The sequence below is a fragment of the Hipposideros armiger genome, unplaced genomic scaffold, assembly GCF_001890085.2.
Source record: "Hipposideros armiger isolate ML-2016 unplaced genomic scaffold, ASM189008v1 scaffold_237, whole genome shotgun sequence".
Classification (NCBI taxonomy): Eukaryota; Metazoa; Chordata; class Mammalia; order Chiroptera; family Hipposideridae; genus Hipposideros; species Hipposideros armiger.
This window is the reverse complement of record NW_017731587.1, coordinates 1,133,966-1,161,798: the sequence shown is the minus strand read 5'-3', so window position 1 is coordinate 1,161,798 and position 27,833 is coordinate 1,133,966. Positions and strand designations below refer to the sequence as shown.

Genomic DNA, 27,833 nt, shown 5'->3' with positions numbered 1-27,833 from the left:
ATCTTAGCTGTAGAGGGCAGTGTCACTGGCCCTCATGTGGGATCTGAACCAGGGCCCTGCTGCTCAGAGCTGGCATCCCAAGCCAGCTCTTAACCATCATGCCACTTGGCCGGCGCAATAAACTTTATTTTTAATGCCTGTTTCTAATGTGAAAATGTGAAAGGATCAATATAAACAATGTATATATATTGATACACATATTTGAAACTCTAATGGTGATTACCCAAGCATTCTATATCCATCTCCTCCTAATGCAAATAACAGATCTTGCCCATTTAAATAAAGGAAAACAGACAAAATAGTTGTTTCGATTATGCAACATTTCACAGTTTTTCTTTCTTCCTGGATTTCTGTAAAATTGATGTTCCTACCTCAACTTCTCATGATTTCAGATTTCAAGAAACAAGTATATTGAAGGAATATCATTTTATTTAGGAAACTACTCATAATTTCCGTGAAATCTAAACCTCTTAATCATGTGAAACTTGACTAATTCATTGTGTATTTTCTGGTCTAAGTTTGTGTTTACCTCTAATTGAGTGTCTTTTTTTATCTGTGGTGATTGCAATTAACCAGCTATTTTGAAATTAAGTAGTAAATTTCATTATCACATGTCTTGATAATATGTCATGTTACTTCTAAAGCAAAATGAACATTTTTCAAATGAGGTGTAGATTTTGTTAAGACTGACTGGCCTGTGTTAAAAAAAAAGTTGTAAAATACAGATTTTCATTTTTTATAGGAGATGTGGTAGGAGATACTTAGCTAAAAACACCAGTAAAAACAGATTGAGGGAAGAACAGTATGAAGTTGAATAAGGCTTGAGCTGGGTACAGAAATTCTGTGTTGCTTCTTTTCAGAGGGTTCATCTGTTGTCTTTTGAATACAAAATAATGGGGCTGACAAGAATAAAACGAAAATGTCTCATTGACTCAACTAGACTAAAATCGTTTAAAAAGTAAATTTCCTAAATTGTTAAATTAAGGCCCCATTTAAACATTTGATTCTTGAAGAAATCAAGTATGGTTATTTTTCAGTTTGGCTGGAGTATTCACAGAAGTTCAAAAGCATATGGTTTCCTTTCCTCTAAGTATGGAGTGGCACATCTTTTTTTTTCCTGCTCTAATGACTGTGAGTAGGCTATATGGTAAACAAACAAACAAACAAAAACCAAACCAATAATACCAGACCACAACAGACTCAGTGAAAATGGAAAATGGTCCTATGGTGGTGTATTATCGATGAAGCAGGTGACATGTTGCTGATCCAGTCTTTGAGGTTACCCATAACAAAACTTGTAGAATCTTTATAGGCTTTTGAAAACCCTCGAATCTAAAATTAGCATTGCCTTAGATTGAATATATTTAGCAATGGTTATATTTCCAAGGAATTGAAACTAGTGTGTGATTAAAATAAGTATGAATTTAAATCATTCAGATATCCATTTAGCTGTTATGTTTGATTCCTAAAATGCCCTAACATTTTATTTTATTAAATATATATGAAATATATTATTCATTGAGAAATACATGCACGCGCGCACGCGCGCACACACACACACACACACACACACACACACACACACAAATCTATGGTTGTACCATTTAAAGAATACTGCCAAAACAAATCCCCATTTTTCTGCTTAAGAAAAAAAATATTACCAGTGTCTCTGAAGTCCTGCCCTCATACCTCTCCTTATTTCAGTTTCTTTATTTTAAAATTTTTTTCAATTACAGTTGACATACAGTATTATATTAGTTTCAGTTGTATAACATAGTAATTAAACATTTATATAACTTACTAAGTGATCCCCTGATAAGTCTAGTACCCATCTGACACCATACAGTTATTAAAATATTATTGACTGTTTTCTCCATGTTGTACCTTACATGCACTTGACTGTTTTTATGACTAACAATTTGTATTTCTTAATCCCTCCCCATTTTTCACTCACTCACCCCCAAACCCCCTCCCATCCAACAACAGTCAAAACATTCTCTGTATCTGTGAGTTTGTTTCTGTTTTGTTTGTTCATTCGTTTACTGTGTTTAATTTTTTTTAGATTCTACATATAAGTGAAATTACATGGTATTTGTCTTTCTTTAATTTATTTCACTTAGCATAATACCCTCTATGTTGTTGCAGATGGTGAGATTTCATTCTTTTTATAGCTGAGTAATATTCCACTGTATCTACATACCACCTCTTCTTTATCCATTTGTCTATCTATAAACACTTAGATTGTTTCCAGATATTGGCTATTGTAAATAATGCTGCAAGGAACATGGGGATACTATGTCTTCTTGAATTAATATTTTGGGTTTCTTTGGATAATTGCCCAGTCGTGGAATTGCTGGGTCCTCTTTGTCTCATGTTACAGCTTTTGTTTTAAAGTCTGTTTTGTCTAATTTAAATATTGCTACCCCAGCTTTTTGTTTGTTTGCTTCCATTTGCATGAAATATCCTTTTCCATGCTGTTAGTTTCAGTCTGTGTGTGTCTTTTCGATCTGAAGTGAATCTCTTATAGGCAGCATATGTATGTGCTTGTTTTATTATCCATTCAGCTGCCCTATGTCTTTTGATTGGAGCATTTACTCCATTAAGTACTTCTTGATAGGTACATGGTTATTGCCATTTTGTTATTTATAGTTTTTATCTTTTTGTTCTTCTTAAAGAAGTCCCTTTAACATTTCTTGTAATACTGGTTTGGTGGTAATCAACTCCTTTAACTTTTTCTTGTCTGGGGAGCTCTTTTAACCTCCTTGATTCTAAATGATATTTTTGCTGGGTAGAGTCATCTTGGTTGTAGGTCCTTACTTTTCATCACTTTCAATATATTGTGCCAGTCCCTTCTGGCCTGCAAAGTTTCTGTTGAGAAATCAGTTGACAGTCTTACGGGAGCTCCCTTGTAGGTAACTAACTGCTTTTCTCTTGCTGCTTTTAACATTCTCTTTTTGTCCTTAACCTTTGGCATTTTAATTGTGATATGTCTCAATGTGGGCCTCTTTGGGTCCATCTTGTTTGGACTCCTCACTTCCTAGGTGTGTATGTCTATTTCCTTTGCCAGGTTAGGAAAGTTTTCAGTCATTATTTCTTCAAATTGGTTTTCAATTCCTTGCTCTTTCTCTCTACTCCTTCTGAATAACCCTACAATGAGAATGTTGGTACACTTGATGATGTCCCAGAGGTCGCTTAAACTACCCTCATTCTTTTTTGTTTCTTTTTGCTGTTCTGATTGGGTGTTTTTTGCTACCTTGTCTTCCAAATTGCTGATGCAATCCTCTGCTTCATCTCACCTGCTGTTGATTTCCTGTAATGTATCCTCCGTTTCAGTTACTGTATTCTTCATTTCTGACTGGTTCTTTTTTTATGTTTTCTGTCTCCAGTTTTATGCTTTCTGTCTTTTTGTTGAAGTTCTTCCTAAGATCACTGAGGATCCTTATACCAGTGTTTTGAACTCTGCATCTGTAAGATTGCTTATTTCCATATTGTTTAGTTCTTTTTCTGGAGCTTTGTTCTGCTCTCTCATTTGGGACATGTTTCATTGTCTCCCTATTTTGGCTGCCTCCCTGTGTTTGTTTCTATGTTTTAGGTAGAGCTGCTACATCTCCCGGTCTTTAAGTAGAGTTGCCTTATGTAGTAGGTATCCTATAGGGCCCAGTGGTGCAGGATCCCTGCTCACCTGAGCTAGGTGCTCCAGGTGTGTCCCTTGTATGGGTTGTGTGTGCCCTCATGCTGTAGTTGAGTGCTGATTACTGCTGGCACATCCATGGGAGGGATTGACCCTCAGGCTGATTGGTTGTGAGGACTGGCCGTGACCACAACAGAGGACCTGTAGTATTTTTATGTGTTCTGTACAAGGAGGGAATCTCAGAATGTTGAGTTTCACCATACTACCAAAAAGAGATACCTAAGAAATATCTTCAAAGCTGGCATGTAAAAATGAATAGTTAGCTATGTTCGAAGTTATATAGAGTTGTTCATTTAAGATCATAGCAGATATTTTTAAAAATTTTAATTCTTCAACAAAGGAGAGGTAAGCTAACTGCTAAAGTAAGATAAAAGGTATATTAGAGTACTATCTCGTAAAATCAAATTATAGGTGTTTGACTCTTATAAAACACAAAAGGGTAAAATATATTTATATCCTGTTGTAATATAAAGTTTTAGATAATATCACAGATATAGCAGATTTTTGAGACGACAGACAATATGTTTTTTAGTTTTACCCTATTACACATGTACCTATTACGGATGACTGTGAATTTAAAAGAAAATTTCAGTTAAGTCTCAAGGGATAATGGGAAAATCTGAGATGTTCCAAGTTCTATAATTATTGAAAAATTGTTGGCTGTGGAGGACTATTTATATACAACTCTATAGCATAAAGATGACTGAAACAAAGTATAAGCCCTATTTTCATGCATATGGGTATTAACTTAAAAATCTCATCTTTTTAGCTTTGCATATATTTTAGTGCTAACTTTATTTGTAATTTAAAAATATGAATGTTACCATGCGGGGATCTAGTAGGAACCTACATATTATGTGCTTACTAGAAATTAAATAAGGATCAAATATATTGAAAGTTTTGATTTAGAAAATGATGATATTGTTTTCCAAGTAAGAAATCACAATCTGATTTAATTAAATAGTAGAGAGAAACAAATTTAAAAAAGGAAAAAGCAAATCTTCTTGAGGGCAGAAGTATATTATAGGCTTTCTTGTGTCTTGTATTTAGGATTTTAATTCCCAATAAAACTAGCTGCTCCTCTGAACATTCATTCATTTTAAACAGCTTAATTCAATTTCTTTATGCAAAACACCATGGGATATTATATTGAAATATCAACATTAATATCTTTTTCGGTAGTAATGTAGGCATGTATTTTAATTTGGAAAACTTTGTAGGAGCTGTAAGGGTAGAAAGGAACTGGATTAGATATACAATACAACAGCTGGGAGTCAGATTTTCACAAGAGCAGATAGCTGAAGTGTCAATACACTTTTTTTCTTAAGTGCAGCTCTTTGCCTGGGTGGCAGAGGAAACTTACAGACTTAAAATGTGTGGGGCTCTGTGTATTGCAACGTGGAGTTTGTATATTACAGAAATGTGATAAACATTTTTTCTTCTCTCCTTCTATTCTTGTTCCTTGGGAAACTAGAGTAAATTTCTCAAACTATCTATCATGAGACCACCAGCAAAGATGAGAAGGTTTGACATATTTTGAGATGTTATCTGGTTTTATCAGTTGGCTTACTTTTTTTTAGTTTTACCAATAAGCTTTGGTGGTTTGCAGTATTTGCGTAGAACACCTCATATGTACTTACTCTATTTTTGAATACTCTAAATATTTTCCAAGAATGGCTGCAAGTCATGTTCACTGGCGTGATTAAGATTGAATGGTGTTGTCTACATTCATGTGAATGTTAAACAATTTTAAAGTAAAAATCAGTTTCTGGGCTTGGGTAATGAAAACAAGCATATTAATGTTATTGTATAAATCCATGTATTCTGCATGTTTCTTATCTCCAATCACAATGATATATTGGAAATTACTTTGCTCTTGAAACTGTTATTTGGAAGCAGTGGTACAAGATTTTCAAAATCTCTCCTGCTGCTACAAATTTAGGGCAACGATTTAGAGATACTTCTTGAGAGCAGAATATATAGTGTTGGAAGTCTGTCTGGCACCATACTGTGCTTGGTGGTGCAATGCTAGAAGCAAGAGGCTATTGGTGTTTTGGTCAGAGGCCTGCCACGCTGTGGTTGTCCTGTTGGTTCTCAGCTCATTCCTAAATTGAGCTTAGAGTCAATATTAATTTTTGAGGTTTTAAGTTAAAAATGTAGGCTTCAAAAAGTATACCCTAAACCCATTCCTGATTATTTGATAGGAAAACACAGCTTCCTTATGGGTTTTAATCAACCTGATATGTAAATTGTCTGAATATCAGCATTCATTAGGACTAATTGATAGACTGCCTGGATTTATGCCTCTCAGAGCACATATCTAGTGATAATTACTGGTTGGTAATATTCACTAATCACTAATGTGTTTCCAGTGGCTGTGTTTGGTGCAAAAGATCCTTTAATGCTTTTGGGCATTCCCTCTTGGGATCCAATCTGGTTAAGATTAGAGCTGCAGGAGAGTGAGCCAGCCCTTCTCTAATATACTGACCGACTGACATGATAATGTCATTTTTGTGCCGTGCATTGAATGTCTTGATTTTAACACTTTTCCTGATACTTCTTATTTATCTTACCTCTCTGCGTACTAGTCTTTTCTGAGTTTGTATATGTACAATTGCTAAATGAGTAACAACATTCTTTGTTTCAGTGTCAAGTTTTCCAAGTGCTGCAAAAATGCCTCATACTCAAATATTTGCTATATAGTCTTTCAGAACCCTTATCTGGTTGTCCTACAGCAGCAAAAAGGACAGAGACAATGAATGTCCCCTTTCCTGTAGTTACTAGCCAGCCCAAAGTATAGAAGAAAATACTTTAAAAATGATAGTTGCCCAAGATTTGTGCACATAGCAAAGGTAATTGATATTTATTTTTAGAAATTTTGTATAGCTATTTAATAAATAATTGTTCTTCTCATTAACATGCTTAAGTATTTTTCTACATGCATAAGTATTTTTATTCTTGAAATGTGTATTTTTGCTGATTATTTTTAATCCTCTATTCTCCAGTATTAACTATACTTTTTCTCTGTTCAACACTGCTTTATTGATAAAAGTTACTGTCAAAAATTATATATAACATATAGATTATAGATAATCTATATAATATATAGATTATATATGGTAATCTATATAATAATTTCTAGATTATAGTGTACTGATATACTGTATTTGAGATGTACTGTATTTGTATCTTAGAAGTAGAAATTTTTTTATAAAATGAAATGTGATCTTGAGAATTTTCATTAATTTTCTTACTTAAAATTGGCTTCTGGAGTATTTAATGTTGCCTTGAATTTTGTTTTTATTATCCTGGGTTTGCTCAGCAGTGGAAATTTTTTTTTTTTTAATGATTTTATTGGGGAATTGGGAGAGGGGAACAGCGTTGGGGAATCAGGGAAGGGGAACAGACAGGTAGACAAGTTGCTGTCCTTTTGTTCTTCAGTCTAGTTGTGGAGGACGTCGCTTCACTGGCCCATGTTGGTATGCTCATAGTGCTCTTATTCTCAGGTGAGGCAATCCATCACCAGTCATTGGTCAGTGGCTCACGGCAGCTCTTCCCGGCTACCGGCTGCTAACACTGGCTGCCAGCCACTCATGTAGCTCACGGCAGGCCACTGCAGCCCCACTGCAGCCTACGCCAGCGCCTGCGACTCACGGCAGCCCAGCTCCAGGTTGAGCTGTTGTCCATCATCTTAGCTGTAGAGGGCAGTGTCACTGGCCCTTAATGTGGGATCTGAACCACGGCCCTGTTGCTTAGAGCTGGTGCTCCTAAGCGAGCTCTTAACCAACGGAGCCACTCGGCCGGCCCAGCAGTGGAATTTTAATAGCATGTTCATATATAAAGAATACAGATGTGCTGTGAAAGTGTGTATCTGCTTGGTTATGCTTTTCATGGATGATAACCTATTAATGAAATAGCCTTCCTTTTTCATAATAATATACTTTTGAGAGAGTTACACATCTGTTATCTTAAGCTTCTCAATGATGTTGAAGTTTCACTTGGGCAAGTGTTGTTACACCTGTTTTACCAGTGATAAACTAAGGGAGGCAGTATGCTTAAGAGGAAACAGCATGGTAAAGAGTGAAAATTTTGCAGTAAGGTAGATTTGGGTACTAATTCTAACCCAGACCGTTAATAGCTGTTGTTATTATCCTTGTAGTGTTAGCATCACAACTTCTCTGAGCCTCAGGGGCTCATATGTATAGTGAGTGTAGCAGGCCCACTGTGTGAGACACAGACAGGGAGCATACCTAGCCCACCTTTTGGCTCACATTGCAGGGTTAGTAAATTCTTGCTTTTACTGTTCCTCATAAGAAATTGAAGAGCCAAACAATTCACTTCAGTGTGTCCAGATCTAGTTGGTAACAGGACTAGTACTAAAACTTAGGTTTTGGATATATTGTTTTACATTTTCACATCAAAGTTTCTTTTAGTGAAATGCAGTAGGAAAGTAAACATGGGCTTTTAGATGGCAGGGAACCATCCAAGTGATGACAGGAGTCACTGAGTTAAAGTAGATTATGAGAGTGGATTATTATATATAATTTACATATATATATATATATATATATATATATATATACACACACACAATTGCCTTAAAAAATAGAACTATTCCAAATAATTCCTTATAGCTTGCTTCTATCATAATTGGTATCATTTGAGTCCAGCTCACCTCTGAAAGAGGAAGAACCCTTAGAAAGGCGAAGAGTTCTTGAACAACTAGATCAGAAGTTCGAAGGAACTGCCGGAAAAAAACAATCTTTTTTGTGGCAGCTCAGCTCAGAAGGGAATCGAACCGGCAAACCTGTTGCTCAGAGCTCACACTCTTGAGGGAGCTCTTAAACAACTGAGCCACTCAGCTGGCCCTCTTTTTTTTATTTTTTGTAATCCCATCCTTTTTCTCTTATTTATATATATATATATATATATATATATATATATATTTATATATTTATTTATTTTTTTTAATTGGGGAATTGCGGAACGAGACCAGCCAAGTTGTTGTTCTTTAGTCTTAGTTGTGGAGGGCGCCAATTGCCATCTGGTCACCCAACGGCAGCTTGTGGCCTCTAAGCTCAAGGTGCTGTGTTCAATCTTAGTTGCAGGTGGGCATAGCCGCCATCCCATGCAGGAGCCGAACCAGCAGCCCTGTTGTTAAGAGCACATGCTCTAGCCACTGAGCCATCCGGAGGGCAGCTCAGCTCAAGATGCTGAGTTCAGTCTTAGTTGTGAGTGGGCATAGCCTACCATCGAGCAGGCAGTCTTGTTAGGAGCAGTGCTCTCACCAGCTGAGCCATCTTGCCACCTGTTGGCAGCTCAGCTCGGGCGCAGCATCACTGACCCATTTGGGAATCGAACCGGCGGCCCTGTTGCTTAGAGCTCTCATTCTTAAGCTAACTCTTAACCAACTGAGCCACTCGGCTGGCCCTAATATATTTTTTAAACTTTTATCTTTCTTATAAGATACCTTTTAAAATGTTATATATTTAATGTTATATTTTAAAATATAAGTGTATATTTTATAATTTACATAAACTAGGTACATAGAAATAAGTATATGCCATGGACAGCTCTATTTCTGATATGAAATCAGAAGCAACTGAGCTATCCTTTAGAAGTTCCAATCAACCTAACAACTTCATGGACTGAGAGATCAGCCAGATACGAGGAATTGCTAAAAGGCCTTTACTGAATTGGCATGTGTATTATATAAAGAGTTAGTATTTGTGGCATGCCAATTATATATTCACCAAGTGTTTTATTGATTACTTTCAATCTTTCAATAGTATGATAAGCAAAAGGGAATCTGTTGATAAGATCTGAGGAGAGCCTCAAGGCTCAGCTGTTTCCAAATTCTTCCCCCTGTTCAGGCATTGTGTTTGTAAATGCAAATTCTATTTACTGTCCTCATATATAATATTGTAGGCTAGTTAATCAGAAGCTTTGCAAAGAGCACATTGCGATTAGAAAAGGACATAGAACAGATTCTTTGTTTATTTGTTTGTTTTGGTAGTAAGGTCATGAGAAAAATTCTGAGAATAGATGGAAAATTAATGAGTGAAGGCAGGTGTAGGTAAGACCTAGCATCAGAGACTGAGCTGTGGATGTGGGCATGGCTCATAGTCAAAGTCAGGAATGTGGCAGAGATAGCAGATGGTAAATGTTAAGAACAAAGCTAGATATGTTAAAACAAAAAACAAAAGCAGGCACTGAGTTACACATGTGGATAGTACAATATGTACATAGATATTATAGTGACTAACAATATTCACATGTTATTGGAGTACTAAATATTATGTTTTTGTTTTTTAATACTTTTTTTCCCTTATGAAAAATAAGTTTAGTTTCAGGTCTAGCTGAATTAACCAAAGATAGGAAAACAAGAGAAATAAGTGCATATTATAAAATGGCTATAATTAGAATTATAAGTATGTATTCTGGTATTCTGGTATCATAGCAATCATAATCTTTAAATTATGTCCACTTTTCCACTTAAGATTTTAACCAAATATGCTTTTTAACCCACTTAACATTCTTTTTTTTTTGTAATAATCCAAGGTGTAATCACTTTCAGAAAAATAAATTCTCATACACTTTTATAAAGGCTCTTATTACCCTGGAGTCATATGAAGTGACTATCATACAATTAGTAAAAAGTCCAGACTACAAATGTTGACCTCCCTACAATCTTTACTAATGGATGGAGTGTGAAAACATTGTGGTTAAAAAAAAATAACATTCACATTTTTCTTAAGTTCCGTGTAGTTAAGTGGCTCTTTTTTCCCCCTTCCTTTGCTTTCATTTTTCTTTCTTTCCCCCTTCCTTTGAGATTAGAAAGTTTAATATAATTAACCTTTATATTTTAAAATATTTATTTAAATTATAGCTTTGGTAATACCATTTTTGGACTGCAAGTCCACATGCTTTATAGACTTGAAAAGCAAGGGCTTTGGAACTAGACACACAGACACAACTTCTAGCTCTCATATCTCTTGAGTGTCACTTCACTTCTCTGAGTCACAGTTTCCTCACCTGATATCAACTGAATGATAATCTTATTTGTGGTGAGGAGTAAAATAGATAATATATACACAAAATTTAGCTTAAAATAGCTCTTTAAGCATAAAAAATTCTTATTGGATACGTTAGGTATTCCTGTATTTATTTTCTTTTGTGGCTGGTCTGGCCCAGATAACTGGCAGATTCCATTTTTAACCCCTTTTGGTGGTAGCATTCTGATTTCAAACAAGTAGTTGGAGGAAACAAAATTGGAGGAAACAAAAGTTGGAGGAAACAAAATTTAAGATTTATCACCTTATGTAATGCAGTTAAATGCTTCAATTGTGTCAGATTTTACATAGAACTCAAGATTTTGATATAGGAACTAAAGACATATATTAAAGTTCTAAAATAAAAATTGTAGCCAAAGGCAAAAGTGAAAACTGAGAGTCCTTACCAATTTTAGTGGCACGTTCAATGCACTAGTGAGGTGAAAATGCTGATATGATAACCCTAAGAGACATTACTTATGTAGACCTGAATATCAAATAGTTAAGTTTTAAATACTAATATTAATAAAATCATCTTTTTAGCTAATTTTTAAGAGCAATGCATGCCAAAACCATAAGAAAATTATTTTAAGTTTTCTAATAAATATATATATATATATACCTTCTTCAAAATTTTGATGTAAAGTAAAAACGTTCTTGAAAAAATTGCTGAAATCATCCTGCATTGATTTTGTGAATTGTATCAGAGATGTGAAATTACAATAGTTACTTTGAATAAGTTTGATTTTACTCTATAAACTTAGAACTATGTATTTGAATGAGGGCTTTGTAAAAAGTTTGGAGTATTTATTGCTGTAAGTCACTTAGCATTTCTAGAGGGAGCTCAGATTTGATTTTCTCTTTAGAACAACATTGGCAAGATGGGAGTATTTAATTGTTTTTCTGCTTTTCAAAGAACATAAAATAAACTGTGGCAGATTGTGAACTAAGTACAAGAGGAGCTTTCCTTGTGAATTAAGGTCAAGCTTCCTAGTAAGTGGATACCTTTTAGATGCAATTGAATATCAGTGTGAAGGGCCCTTGAGATACAAGAGTTATCCCTGCTTCATCGCTTCCTGATTTCTTAAGGGAAAAATTTCATTTTCTTTTTGAAAATAACTTCACAGATCAGACTTTCTGAAGCTTTTCCAGTGACTCTAGTAGCACCTGTTTACCTTCCCTTAACGTAGTCATCACATATGCTTAATCTTAAGAGACCATGTAAAACAAGTCATGTACTTGTTAAACAATGTCTATTAAACCCCTGTCACACGTAAGGCCTCTTCAGGGCACTTAGATCTTGAAAAATGTACCCAAATTCCCAGCATCTTTGATCAACAATCGTTTGTTTACACAGGTACAGTAGGTTCTATTTCCAAAGAGTTAACTGGAAAATGGGACATTTAAAATTAAATTCCCCAAGAAATATAAAATAGTATATTGTTTGGCATTAATTTTTCTCTGGGATGGAAAATACATTATGAAATATGGGTGGGTACCAGATAGCTTTATTTTGTTGTTCCTGGAGTTTTGTGTCCCCAGCATCTATCAGGGGATGACTTATTTGGATTATTTATTTTGTTTTCATATTATACTCCTGTCCCTCAAATATATATAAAAATACTGAGTATTATAATATTCCGATGCCTGGAAACAGATCTGGATCTTCCTTATCATTAACTTTGCTACTTAGGGAGTTGATCTCAGTTTTCTCATCAATGAAATGGGTATAGTCACATACTTCAAAGGTCTTTATTAGGGTAAATAAATTCTGCACACTGTCAAGTGAATAGTAAGTTTTAAACAAATGAAAGTACTATTATCTTCTATTATCATTATATACATATCTTTATTCATTGTTCACCTTCTCTTATTCCTTCTTTTTCTTTTCTTTTCCTCCAATTAGATTCATAATACAGCAAGGAAAAGCCATGAGCTAAGACAATAGTTCCCCTCAAATGAGAGCAACTTCTTCTAATGTTCATTTTGTAAAACAACAGGAATAAACTGAGTAATCTCAATATTTTGAAACACTATTGGGAAAATTACATTGAGATTTTAGAATAAACTAATTATATTTTTTGAACTCCAAGTAAGTGCTTTATTATATTATTCCCAGAGTTTCAAGTGTGAATTAGATTCATCTGTTCACACTTGTCTATTAAAATTCAGACTTTAAAAACATGGACACTTTTTTTTAGGTTTCATCAAAATTTCTTGGAAGAATTTTGAGTATTTTACTACAATAAAACTGAACTTTAAAAAATCACTACATGAAATGAACACATCAATAAAATCTATGGACTTAAGAATGTTAAAATGTAAATGACATTACATTTCAATGAAAATATAAGATCTTTAAGTCCTATTGGTCCAAGGTATAATTACCAAGTGAAAATTTGAAGATAATCCCAAACATCTGTTTTGAATTGTCTTAGTATAAGAAAAAGGTTAGTGAATGTTAAAACTCTTTATATTCCTTAAGTAGGAAATACGATAACCCCATGTTTATTTTAAAAGAATGTGGGGTGTGACCTTAATTTTTCTTTTCTCCCGTCTTTTCTCCCCTCCCATCCATTTCCATTTTCTCCCCTCGCCTGGAACCCAGTTTCAGAAGGTTAGATTTATTATATTTTTCAATTCATGGCCTGTTTTCAGGATGATCCCCACAAGTTTTCTTTCTTTTATTCATGTATTTATTCCCTTTTATCTCTATTTCTAACTTCATTTTCCCTTTGCACCTTAGGGAACTGCTTTATTGTACTTAATTTGCATCCTTAAATTTATAATATACTCTTGTAAAATATGTAGTGATATTTTGGGTGGGAATGAATTTTTAATATTTATAACTGGTGCTGTGACAGAGAATGCATTCAGTATTTTGACTCTGTGTCGGCATTTTAAGGTTCATTGATGTTATAATGTTTACATAGAATTTGTTTGTACATAGTAATCCATAAAGCTTTTATGTCCCACGTGGTTCCCCAGGGCAGATAGGTCAATTACTTCATTATCAGCCAACTCTGAGAGGCTGGCATTAAACACCCTCTTACATGTTCTCCTAGGTAAGAATCCCTCTGGGAGTGAGATTGCTGCTCAGGGCCTATCCTTGACTTTGTCAATGACGTTTGATTTATTGTACTGCCACCAACAGTGCACAGGGTCCTCCCCCCACATCTTCACCAGTACTTGACTTTATCCAGTTTTCTAATTTTTGCTAATCTGAGTATAAAATGTATTTTATTGAAACTTGCATTTCTCTGGGTTGTAAGAAATAAGAGGATTAGTTATGATGCTGGGTATGTATTTTTTCCCTTTTAATAGATTTCTTGTCATAGCTTTTGCCCATTTTTTCCCTGTATTGAATTTATCTTTTTGTTGTTGTTGCTTTGTTAGGAGTTCTTTGATTTTCTAAGTGCAGTCCGTTGTTGAGGTGTTTGAAATCTCTTTACCTGGTTTATTGTGCATTTTTATCTTTGTCCATGCTATCTTTCAGTAAAATAGAACTTCTTCATTTTCAGTACTCAAATTCATCAATATTTTATCTTTTGAGTTATATTTGGAGATAATTTTAAGAAGCCTCTTTCTCTTCCGCAGAGATATTCTCCAACATAGTCTTCTGTTAGCTCTACCTTTTCATATTTAAGTTATAAAACTATTTGGACGTTACATTTCTGTATGGTGAATATGGTATTAAAACCCAGTTTCACTTTTACATACTATGTTTAGGATACATTTTTTTTGTACCTTAATAAATGATGCTAAAATGTTGATTGGAATTACAGAGAATTTATAGACTAATTTTGGGGAAATTCCCATCTTTATGTTAAATTGTCCCACTCACAAGTCTTGGAATATTCTTCCATATCTTTCAAATTTTGGTTTGGGTACTTTCAATTAATCAACCAGCAAGATTTAAAAATTGACATGATATAAAGAAAGTTGACTTGGTTGATGTGATCAAATTTGTCACGAGAAAAAAAAAAACATTACACTGATTAACTCTATAGGTTAATTATATAGATGTGAAATCAACACATTAACCCTTTTAAGACCTATTTTTTGTAGTTCACTTTTACATATTTTCTTTAAAACTATAATATACCTGTATTAGCTAGATTTTAAATAGCTTTTTAACTCAACGATTTTTTTTTATTTTATCATTGAAACATGATAAATGAACAGCTTTTGTGAAAATAATTACTATTTATTTGACTACAAATAGGATTTTTTATCGTAGGTCATATTCTTTAGGATACCTTTATATTTTTGGAAGTGATCTTTATGTTAGCGTTGAGTTTTGGTAGCATTGATGCAAAAATCAATCACACTTCAATTTGAAACTGTGAAAATAGTGACAGCCATTTTCATACCCAAAAACAGTGTGTGACAATTTCAGGCTTAGTTTTGGCAGCTCTTACTTTGAAAACCTAAAATCTATTTTGGTAAGCGCTATTGAAGATCAACTATCTAAGGAAGAGAGGATTTTGAAAAGGAATTATTTTCACATTTGAGTATGATAAAATCCTCTATGTTGACACCCTTCAAAGACCACCAGGAACCCACCTATAGTGAAGAAGATGGTTTAATTACTCCATGGCACTGAAGGACCACTGCACCATGGGGACCCTGGAGTAGCACATTATATGTCTGTCCTATCACGGGATTTGGACTTCAGTTGGGGGTTTTGGGAGAGGGTCTAAGGAAGGATGGGTGTCCTTTAGATTGGATGCTGGGACAATTCTGTGACTGGATAAAGAAGTCATTTATTTAGCAAGAGGGGGGATGTTTGGTATTTTAAGTTGTACAGTGACCTTTTACTTTTTCGTGTTTAGTAAAATTATCAAGTAGTCTTGCTTTTGTCTCATTTTATCATGGTCTCAGAAATCTTGTCTCAATCTGGTATTCTATAAGATTGTGTACGTACAATAGAACAAAAACCCCAGTTGGTGAATGTCAGATCAGCTCTGGACATCAAAGACTTCCCTCTCTCTCTCCCTCCTTCTTTTCTTTCCTCCCTCCCTCCCTCCCTCTGTCACCCACAAGTAATTAAAATTGTTTGTAAAATATATGCTTAATTTGGGAATTTTCTTTTTATTTTTCCCAGTCACCCAGACAATGACTTAAAGATGTGAGAAATTGCCACTTAGAAAAAAACAAACAAACAAAAAAAAACACACACACACACGAAACATACTTTCACATTGTGGCTTTGCCACAGATAACCTTGCCAATGATTTTAAGTTTCTTAATTGTCGTCTCACTTTGAAATAGCCATCTCCTCTGTTGCCTGGCCCGTGGAAGCCGCCCTAATCTTTTTTTTTTTTTTTTTTAAGCTGAGCCATCCTGCCACCTGTTGGCAGCTCAGTGGCTGCTCAGCTTGGGCCGGGACTCGAACTGCTGTTGCTCAGAGCTCACACTTTTGAGCGAGCTCTTAACCAACTGAGCCAGTCAGCCAGCCCTGAAGCTGACCTAATCTTGTCTGTACATTCAAAGCAGATACCTTTTGCCTGGCCTCTCAGTTCATTCTTTTATTCCCTGGCAGTGAGTCCTTCCTCCACAGAGGAGGCAGGGTGATCTTTTCAAAACTGTTAAGTTGTAAGTGCAAAACTCCTCTCTGAAAGCCTTCCTCTACCCACTGCAAATAAAGTAACCCCCAGACTTATTATGGCCGCCAGGCCCCATAGGACCTCTTCGTATCTCTGTGACTTCATCATGGCTTTCCCTTTCCTTTTGCAGCCATATCTGGCTGGTCTTTTTGTTCTTGGAAAATCAAATTCATTCTTGCTTTATGTCCCTTGCTCTCACTATTTCCCTTACCTGGAATCATCAATCTTTGCATGGCTGGCTCTTTACCCTTTATTCCATAGAAATCACACACATTTCCCTGTTTATAAATGATCTCTATCTAAATTAGCTTCATCCACGCCATCTTAACCTTGTTTTCTGTTAGTTGGAGCACTTAGCACTATCTGAAGTTAATTCATTTATTCTATTGCATGGCTCTCCATGCCCGCCCTACTTCTCTCCCCACTTCGCACATACGTGTAAGCTCCAGGTGGTGGAAACTTGTACATTTCTAAGTGCCCAGCCCCCAGTGAAGTACTAGCAGAAAATAGGTTTGTTACAAATACCTGTCTGTTTAGCAAATGAATACATTTATGAATGAGTAAATGAACAAACAAGCAAATGAGTGATATATTTGAGACATAACTTTATGTCTCTTGACTATTATCAAGAGAAACACGTTAATTATTTAATTAAGATATAGGCATCTGAGAAAAATGTCAACCAGTTTCTCTGGAAATACTCCTTGAAATATTCAAGATTAATTCCTTGCTATAATTTTTTTTAAGCATCTATGTTAAAAGACTATGATTTAGATCGGATAGCATTATAATAATGTTTTCCTGGTGCTTAAAATAATATTTGGGTGCATTTCTTTGGAGTGATCCCAGTGTAAATATATTTTCATTAACTAATGCCACAAGCAAAGCAGAACTTTGGGAGAGGTGAGGTGGGTTGATAAATAGCCTGGTTGTTAGAAGTTCCATATAGTCATACTTTATTAATTTGGGGGCTATATATGTAAAATATATGTGGCGTTATGCCTCTTAAGTTTGAAGTCATTTATTTTATTATTTGTTTTTCCTACTTTGTATTTCATGTTGCATTCAGTATTTGAATTTGACAATATTTTAAAGTAACTTTTATCTTTCCATTTAGTGCTCGCTTTGGCAGCACATATACTAAAATTATCTTTCCATTTAAAGAGTCAATTTCCTATTAACGCATAATACCAAGGCCTAATTCATACTGTGTGAATGTTGCTTTGCAGTGAAAGACAAACTGTGGTTTGAAGGTGTTAGGTAGAGGATCGAGCCAGCCTTGGGTTGGAATTCCTGTTCTAATTAATACTTCAGTATTAACTTGGCAAGTTTTTTAGTGTCTCTGTGTCTGTTTCTTCATCCACAGAATAGGCATGATATCTATGTACAGGACTGTTGAGAACTCACCTGATTTATTTCAGGTGTGGGGCACAGTATGTGACATTATCTGGTGTTGGATAAATTCTTTTCGTCTGTTTTCAGTCAGCAGCAAAAGGAGATGTTTGACTTTCCAAATACAAAAGATTATTATTCTCTGTAGATAATATAAGGGCCTAAAGTGTGTTAATATTTGACGTTTCTGTAATCAATGTTTGAAATTGTAAATTACAAAGAATCTCAACTACAATAATATTGATAGTAGCAAATATTTATTGAGTGTTTACCATGTGTTAGCCACTGTCTTAAATATCCTACATATGTGAACTACTTTAATCCTCATCACGAAGCCCATGCGATACTAATTATTTCCCCATTTTACAGATGAGTAAACCGAGGCACAGTGAGTTAAATTATAGAACACACAGGCACATATGGGAGTGAAACATTCTATACTTTATTATGCACTAAAACATTGATACTTCAACACCCCTTTCATTCTTCAGGTAGCCCGTAATACCCAAATAACTATATCTTGATGCACATAGACCTTCTTCCAATCCATGTCTTCTAGACTGGGAGGAACATTGGCCTCAGGACTTGACACTTCATCTCTTTGTGGGAAGGAAAGAAGACAAGAGAAGCATCCCAGTTTGAGAGCGAGTTCTACTAGAGAGCCATGCTGCACGGGCAGCTGTTGATGCCATGACTTTATTCTTTTTAATGTTGAGAAATCATGATTAATTGGGATGGTTTTAAAAACACAGCACACAGAAAATAATAGATTTTTTAAAGCATGATTATGTGTAGAAATGCTGAGATACCAGTTTTCACACAGACACATTTATTAGCAGGAAGGGTATAAAAGAACATCTCAATAAACCATATATACTCAACTGTTTTAAGAAGCATAATGTTTTACTGATACGTTCCAGTGACTATTAAGCCCATTATATAGCTTTGATCTTGTTTAGTTATCTTGCTTTTCATCCCTAGTTCTTCCATGTCATTTATCAGTTTTTTCAATATTTGAATGAAATCTTTGTTTATTTTAAGATGACTTCTTACAGTTTCTGGTTCAGTAAGTCTACAATAATTTCAGGCCATGAAGACCCCTACTGAAATTTGAAAGAGCATGAAGCCTTTGTAGGTGATCTTAAGATAACATTGTTCTTGGCCTTACGATGAACAGTATATGTATATCAGCTTTAAGACATAATAATTACTTTAAATTTTGTAAGGCTTTGGTTGTATTTAATCTCCTGGTTTGATGAAATGTAAGAGTACAAAGGAAATAAATTTTCCTTCTTAAAAATGTTTCATGAAGGTTTTCTCTCCCCATGGTACTTCCTGATGGCCTGATACTGTGTCATGTATAATTGGATTGACGCTCAGCCTGAATACTTCTTTTTCTTCTTTGCAGCATGGGGTAACCTTGGAAATGTTCTGAAGAGTCAGAGCAAAATTTCTGAAGCTGAAAGCGCCTACAGAAATGCTTTGTACTACCGTAGCAACATGGCTGACATGCTTTATAATTTGTGAGTATGCATCGCTTTCTCGGGTTTGTTGCATCTTTGAAACCTGCCATGAGAGGGACTATTTGACTTAACTGCTGCAAATGGAGATGATAATAGTTGTTTTATGAAAGTCTTAATCAATCATGCCTCAGAGACTGGTAAGTGGTTGGTATTTGTGATTGCTTTGTTTTGGGCCACATCATAGATCATCATGTGTATTGATGTGGCATGGCTGAATTTTTGAAGTACTATGCCATATAATACAAAAATTGGCTTAAATGCTATTTTTGAAAAAGTTTGTTCCAATAATACTTAGATGGGTTCATAAAATAAGCCTGCTATGTGTGATACTTCATGTAATTGATATCTTGATTATTAATAATAGATTTTTGTCCGCTATTAAAAATTGCTTGTGTTCAAGTACATATAGAACCATAGATTAAACGTGGGGAATTAGTGAATAAGATAATGGCTCTTCCCCCCCCCCCCTCCAAAGGTACTAATGATTAGGTTGGGATAATGTGATAATTTAAAATATTTGTGTGTGTTGGATTAGAAAAATCCCTAGGGCAAAAGTTGGTTCTGTTCTTTGAATGAGAAACCCTAGGTGGTACAGTGAGATGTGAGTGGATAAATGCAAATTAACTGAAATCCCTTTTTTGTTTAGTATTTATGACAGTCTTTTGTTTGTAAGTAATTGAAACCTAATCTAAACTTGTCTAAAAACACAAAGGAGATTTTACTAACTCCCATAACTGACAATTCCTGGGATTAACTAGATGGGGCACAATTAAACCCAGGCGCTTTATTTTGCTATAAGGATTTGTCTCCATTTTGTGGTTCTGGTTTCCTCAGGGTTCACTTAATTCTCTGTGCAACTCTGTATCAGTGGAAAAGATGGTCCCTGCACTGTTACATGCATATAATATTCTAAGTCCTCAATCTCAGAAGGAATTACTTGGGTGTCTCTATTAATCCTTGAAAAAGGTTTTGACTGACACTCCTGTGGTCATGTTTCATCTCTTGGATGAGACACTGGGCCATGTGGCAGGGGTTGTAAGACACCTCTGTTGGCAATGCCGCCAAAGTTGGAATGGAATACAGAACCGCTTCTCTGTAGGAAGAGACTAGGCAAACTAAGATGTCTACTGCGTCTGTTTAATGAATGTTATGTAATATTGATAGTATCAAACTAATCTGCCAGCTTTAATGTTTAGTATGTAGTTATCATCTGGTTACATCTAAATCTTTTGTACCGGCTAAACCTGAAAGCACAGATATAAAAAATAAAATAAAAATAAACAAAAAAATGTTAGCTATTTAAGGGAAAGCAGACAGGGTGAGCTCAATTTAATTTCCTGTTCATATATTTACCTTGTTTATAACTCATAGACTTTAACACTGAGATCTCAGCCTCATGGCCCATGGTCTAAATTAGATCAGCATGTGTTTTGTATTGACATGCACAGATTTAATTTTCCCTTTTTTTTACCTGGAATGTCTTCCAGTGGAGCATTCCTCCTGAGTTTGCAGAACTCCTCTAATACTTACCCTTTGCTGTGTTTTATGCTCTACCAAATAGATTATGAGTTTGCTTTGTTGTTTTGGTTTTTTTTACTTGAATGTATTTATCTAGATATTCCCTCAAAAGCTTTTCCCACATGTCCTCTTCATCTAAATAACGTAATGCTACTATATTATTGATGAATAGAATTTTTATTTCATGAGAAGAACCTTATCAGTTGGATAAATTTACACAAATGTTCTTTTTTTTGCATCTGAAAGTCATGTTGTCAAAGGAGCCTCTTACCTTGCAATATGGGATGAAAATTTTACTCTGGTGCCCATTCCTCATACATTTTGGTGGAGAAAGTAAGCTGAACCAGCAACACCTCTTTGTTGAACTTGTTTTTTTCACTCTTATCCACAGTTATCTACCTCTTGTTGATACCTTTTGGATGGGGGCAGAAAGAAAAAGGAAATATGCCTATCTAGGTTTATTCTTTGCTGAGAAGATAAATTTATGCAATTAGACAAATTCAATTTACATGTAATTTGAAAGCTTTATTTTATAAAACTTCTGATTTGGATACATATATAAACTGTGAATATATATATATATATATACCTTCTTCAAAATTTTGATGTAAAGTAAAAACGTTCTTGAAAAAATTGCTGAAATCATCCTGCATTGATTTTGTGAATTGTATCAGAGATGTGAAATTACAATAGTTACTTTGAATAAGTTTGATTTTACTCTATAAACTTAGAACTATGTATTTGAATGAGGGCTTTGTAAAAAGTTTGGAGTATTTATTGCTGTAAGTCACTTAGCATTTCTAGAGGGAGCTCAGATTTGATTTTCTCTTTAGAACAACATTGGCAAGATGGGAGTATTTAATTGTTTTTCTGCTTTTCAAAGAACATAAAATAAACTGTGGCAGATTGTGAACTAAGTACAAGAGGAGCTTTCCTTGTGAATTAAGGTCAAGCTTCCTAGTAAGTGGATACCTTTTAGATGCAATTGAATATCAGTGTGAAGGGCCCTTGAGATACAAGAGTTATCCCTGCTTCATCGCTTCCTGATTTCTTAAGGGAAAAATTTCATTTTCTTTTTGAAAATAACTTCACAGATCAGACTTTCTGAAGCTTTTCCAGTGACTCTAGTAGCACCTGTTTACCTTCCCTTAACGTAGTCATCACATATGCTTAATCTTAAGAGACCATGTAAAACAAGTCATGTACTTGTTAAACAATGTCTATTAAACCCCTGTCACACGTAAGGCCTCTTCAGGGCACTTAGATCTTGAAAAATGTACCCAAATTCCCAGCATCTTTGATCAACAATCGTTTGTTTACACAGGTACAGTAGGTTCTATTTCCAAAGAGTTAACTGGAAAATGGGACATTTAAAATTAAATTCCCCAAGAAATATAAAATAGTATATTGTTTGGCATTAATTTTTCTCTGGGATGGAAAATACATTATGAAATATGGGTGGGTACCAGATAGCTTTATTTTGTTGTTCCTGGAGTTTTNTCAGTTTTTTTCCCTTAATTGTAGGAAAATCAGACACATCATACATGCCATATATAGCTCCAAAATATTTTTACTAATATGACAGGTTTTTAAACTATGTTTAACTGTTAGCTCGAATGTAGAGGCTTAAATTCCACAAGAAATGTTGGCAGTGATTTCAAAGTATTAGATTATGTAAACCATGTGGTTGACAGAATTCTGATTCTCAATAATTATATTTCAAAATAGGGAATATTTCAATGATTTTTTAATCTAATATCAATAAAATGCACCAAAGTAGATCTTTCACCATCCGTAATATTATATAAATATACCTGGCATCATGTGTTTTTAGGAACAACTATTTTTTTTCTGTTAATTTACATAGGTAGGAAAAAAAACAAGTGTTCTCATAGATAGTTTAGAGAATATTTGACAAATAAAAAATTTTCCTTTTGAGATGTATATGCTATTTTCATTACAAAGTTCTCTCTGATGTACAGAAATTGCTCCTTGTTGCGTTTCAAACCCTGAAAGAAAGGGAATTTGCTTGGCTCAGTCTCACCAATAAGTAAACTTAACCTGGTGATGCTCCTTTGTGGTAGTAGCAGGTTTTAATCACTTTTTTTTTCTTTTTTTTTTTTTTGTAGAGGGCAGTGTCACTGGCTCTCATATGTGGGATCCGAACCGGGGCCCTCTGGCGTCCCAAGCCAGCTCCCATCCAACGCGCCACTCGGCCAGCCCTAATCACTTTCATATCATCAGTTATACTTATGTCCAAACACTGAAACTAACAAGTGTATTTATATTAGTTGCATGAAGTGCTCATATTCATTAATATATTTTAGAAGCTTTTGGGTATCATAAGCTTCTGTTAGATTTTCTACTTAACTTTAAAATCAGTAACCTAGATTTTTTTTCAACACATTCAACGTTCATAAAACTACTGCTTTGTAAATTGTTAAAATTTTTCATATTGTTAGAAATTTTTATTAGGTAAATAATCTGGAGATCGGGCCGGCTGAGTGGCTCGTTGGTTAAGAGTTGGCTTGGGAGCGCGAGCTTTGAGCAGCAGGGCCACCGGTTTGGATCCCACATGGGCCAGTGACGTTGCGCCCTCTACAGCTAAGATGGTGAACAACAGCTCGACCTGGAGCTGGGCTAACATGAGTCGCCGACAATGGTGTAAGCCGCAGTGGGGCTGGCTGGCAGCCAGCGTGAACTGCCGTGAGGTGCTGTGAGCCACCGTGAGCGGCCATCTAATGGCTGGCGACTGCTCTGCCTCAGCTGGGAAGAGTGCAATGATCACAATACCAACATGGGCCAGTGAAGCAATGTCCTTCACAACTAGACTGAAGAACAAAAGGACAGCAACTTGTCTGTTACCCTTCCCCGATTCCCCAACACTGTTCTGTCCCCCAATTCTCCAATAAAATCTTTAAAAACTAAAAATAATAATAATAATAATAATAATCTGGAGATAGATATCATTAAGTAACTTCAAAACAGTAATTATAAAAGTGAAGCACACTGTCCAGCCACAGGATGATTCTAGGATGTCAGAGATAATTATTAAATCCATCCCTGTATATTCATTTTTATGTTTAAATTTAATGGACTATGAAGAGTACATTTAAATAGCACATCAAAATAGTGTTCTAGGTGAGGATAGAGAAAAAATGATTTAGAAAAATATTAGTAAGCAATAGTGTAAATGATATATGATTATATTTGAGGCTAGAGAACATTGCCTTATAAGATTGTGAAACTTTGAGTACAGTTCTTTGTAGGATTAATATCAAATTGTATATGAGATGTACATACAAATGGTTATATTTCCTGTTTATAAAATGATGGAATACTATTGATTTTTTTTTCTTTCTTGATAGCAATATCTTGAGTTACTTACATGTGCCAAGCACTCTTCTTAGTTCTTTACAAATGTTGTCACAGTTTGTCTTCAACTGAAGTCTACAAAATGAGGAAAATGAAACTCAGAGGCAATTTTAAGGTCACTCAAATAGTGCAGGAGCTGTATTTGAACTTCAGATGTTTGACTTTATATCTATACAACAGTATTTCTGCAGAAATAAACCGAGGTGTGGAAAAAACACCCTTGATATGTATCTTTCATATCCGGAAAATAATTAATTCAAATTACCTTTACATATAGAAGTAAAATACTTTGAATTAGATCTAATAGAGAGTATCTAATTCCAAGTTTATTTTTTATGTCAGTTACTGAGTTTACTGAACTCATGCCGTAGAATTTTGTTAGAAAGATTATCAGTGGGTTTGCACTACTGAGCTAAGAGTTGCTTTCAAGAAGAAATTGCTGTAGAAAGCCTTTTTAAATGTCTCAATCCATTAATTATAATATGATTTTGATATCACTTCAATCCATGCTTTTAGATAATAGTTACATAATGTGAAAATTAAAGCAATACTTAATCCTACTCTTCCTAGCAATAGATGTAGTGAACTTATTGCACAGCCTTAAACTCACTTTTATTCGTATTGCCAAATTTATTAAAATCCAATACTTCACACAAGTAACTTTTTTAAGACCAGGTTTAATAAATCAGCATTATGATGGTGGTTTTTCTTTTGAATTATGGTATATTTTCACAGGCAAAGCAGATGGGCCATTGCTCAGTGATTTACACTGTCAGGTTTTACAAATATGTGGTCAACTTTCAACCTCTTAACTGTATCACCCACTGCCATCTGAAAAATAATTGATTTCTAGGCTGAAAATACTCAGCCAGTGTTCTTTCATTGCCATTATAGATTTGCCCTGTCTGTTCCAAATGATATTTAAATAGGTAATTCAATAGAGCATTGAATATTTCATTAGGCATTAGATTTCAGAATATAGGTAGTAAATATAATGTGGTTTAATCAATTCTTGATTATCTTACATAACAAGGGATCATTTCTGTGGATAATAGAGATTTTACAAGCTTAAGTTAGTTGTCATTTTTGTTCTGTATTGTAAGAATCTAAGTAATCATCCAATCGGAGGAGCCAGGAAAGGAGCAATAAAATAAACTAATTAATTTAATGGAAGTAAAAAGAAAAAAAATGTTAATAAAGTAGGCTATAGTGAAAATGTGAAGTAATAAGCAAATATGAGCTTGTTCTTTAAAAGATCAACAATTTCTGGGCAATGGTAATATAGGACAAAGTTGAAAATCTCAAATATACAACACTGAGAATTAGAAAGGGGCTACAATTAGATATATGAAAAATTAAAATAACAAAACAGTAGTTATATATTTGAAAATCTTAGTTGTACATATGAAATCTGTGAATGCTCTTCCGGGAAAATATAAATGGCCAACATTGCACAAGAAGTGGGAGGCAATCTGGGGGATAAAAATCCTTGGAAAAAATTGAAACCGCATCAAAGAATTTCCTCCATGACGAACCAAGTTAAGGAATTTATGAGTTCTATCAAATCTTTATGAAGTGATATTTCTTGCGCTAGTTACACTTTTAATTTATTTTTGTGAAGCTAGATAAAACTGATAGCAAAAAGTCTTGACCATTTAACACCAAAAACCAAGAGAATAACAACAACAACAAAATCAAAAAAAAACACAAAGCAAAAAGCAAACAAGCAAGAACAAAATTACAGACTGAGACAGACCAGTTAGACTTATTGATATAAATGTTGACATGTCTTAAAATTAATACAGTGGCTGTAGCAGCATATTAAAGATTAAAACACCACTGCCAGATAACATTTATTTTTAGATTTATGGTAGAGTATTCAATGTTTCCTTCAATTACTATATTCTTTTAATTTAAAAAGTCCGAAGGGAAAAGAATATAATCATCTCTAGAAATGCCAAGAAAACTTTTGATCCACATCTGCCCCTGAGAAGACTTACAAATTAGGAATAAATAAATCCTCCTGTAACATGAATATCTGTCTAAAGTTAATATTGAAGTGCAGTGGTCATTTCCATTCAGATTCAGCTTGTTGAGGTAGTTGCAATTTCTCATTGATCCTTGTATCTTCCCATATTTAGAGGAGTTCTAACTGCATTTATTGATTTTATAAATGAATTATGAAAGCCATATCAGAGAAGAGGATACCCCATTGTCAATGATAAGAGTAGTAATGAGTACTAGATGACCATGCTTTTTGAATTGTGTAAATATAATCATTATCACTAAAACATTCAGGTTATAAAGAGCCTTCTTGAATTAAGACATGTAGAATGACATTTTCTTGCAATTTCCGAAGCAAACACATTCATATTCTTGTAGTCGTTTCCTACGGCTGCGATAATAAAGTACCACAAATTAGGTGGCTTAAAATACAAAAATTGATTGTGTCACAGTTCTGGAGGTAAGCAGTCTGAAGTCCAGTTGTCCTCCTAGCCATGCTCCCTGTGAAACCCACAGGGGACTTCTTCCTTGCCTGTTCCTGTGGTTTGCTGGCATTGTGTGGAGTTCCTTGGCTGATACCTGCATAAGTCTGTTCTCTCCCATTGCCATCACATGACTTTTTCCCTGTGTGTCTTTATCCTCACATTTTCTTATGAGGCTACCGGTCATATTGCATTAGGGGCCCACCCATGTTAATTTGACATTTCACATCTGAAGTAACCCTGTTTCTTAAAAAAGGTTATATTCTGAAGTACTGGGGGTTAGGACTTGAACAGCTTTTTTTATAGAGATGCAAGTTAACCAATAACAGGTGCCTATTGGGAGCTTCAGTGTAAGAGAGAGAGAGCTCTGACAGTGGTTTGTAATGGGGGAGAGGGTTGGGTAGACTCCTTTATGAAGCTAAACTTTTGCATAAAATTTCAACCAACTTATATAGCTCACTATGCCAAAAACTTTGTCCTAGGAGGAAGTAACTTAGGAGGATACAACAGCAAGGGAATATTGGATGCAGAGTTGTTACCATAATTCCAGTTCTAATGAGAGATTTATTTGTTTATTCAGAGCAAGGTTTTGAACACCCTTGAGAGGTTAGAAGGATTAAAGATTACAGCATGGAAGTGGTGCTACCTGACATGGAGCTGAGACATTCTTTGAACTTTGTTGAAAACCTGCAAGAAAAGCCCATGAAAAGTGAGGAGTGGTGAAAATGAAGGAGAAAGTAACCCTTTGCCAAATGGCAAGAGTTCAGGACAGGCTTTCCCACCAAGTTCCAAGGTCCCTGGATATGTGTGTGTGTGTGTGTGTGTGTGTGTGTGTGTGTGTGTGTGTGTGTGTGTGTTAGGGACGGAGGGAAGGAGGTGTCTAGGGGATATTGGGTGAGCAGCCTGGTCTCCCAAAATAGAGAATTTAGGACAGGCTATGAAACAGGAGTGCCTGGAAGTACTTGGCATATCTGATATAAAGCGAATGAAACTGAGAGAGTGTGGTGAAATTCTATTGGCTTGCTGTCATTAGGCTCTGGACATACAACTCAACTGGCCCTTTACTGATTCCTGGAAGGAGGTGGGACAGCTTGCAGCTACCTGTTCACATGGCAAGAGTATTTCAAACTGGTTGTTCCTGATTGTTCAGGTTTTATATTGCCAAAATATGTTGATTCCAAGTTTTG

General features: G+C 35.0%; 1 protein-coding gene across 3 annotated transcripts in view; it reads left to right on the top strand.

Annotated features, from left to right (window-relative positions):
* The window catches only part of TMTC2 (transmembrane O-mannosyltransferase targeting cadherins 2), a 422,158-nt gene that overhangs the window by 218,696 nt on the left and 175,629 nt on the right, over positions 1–27,833 (top strand). For all 3 annotated transcript variants that reach the window (XM_019655152.1, XM_019655154.1, XM_019655153.1), the window contains exon 4: positions 19,153–19,267. In XM_019655152.1, coding sequence (XP_019510697.1) covers positions 19,153–19,267 — 115 coding nt within the window. The remainder of the gene's footprint in view (positions 1–19,152; positions 19,268–27,833) is intronic.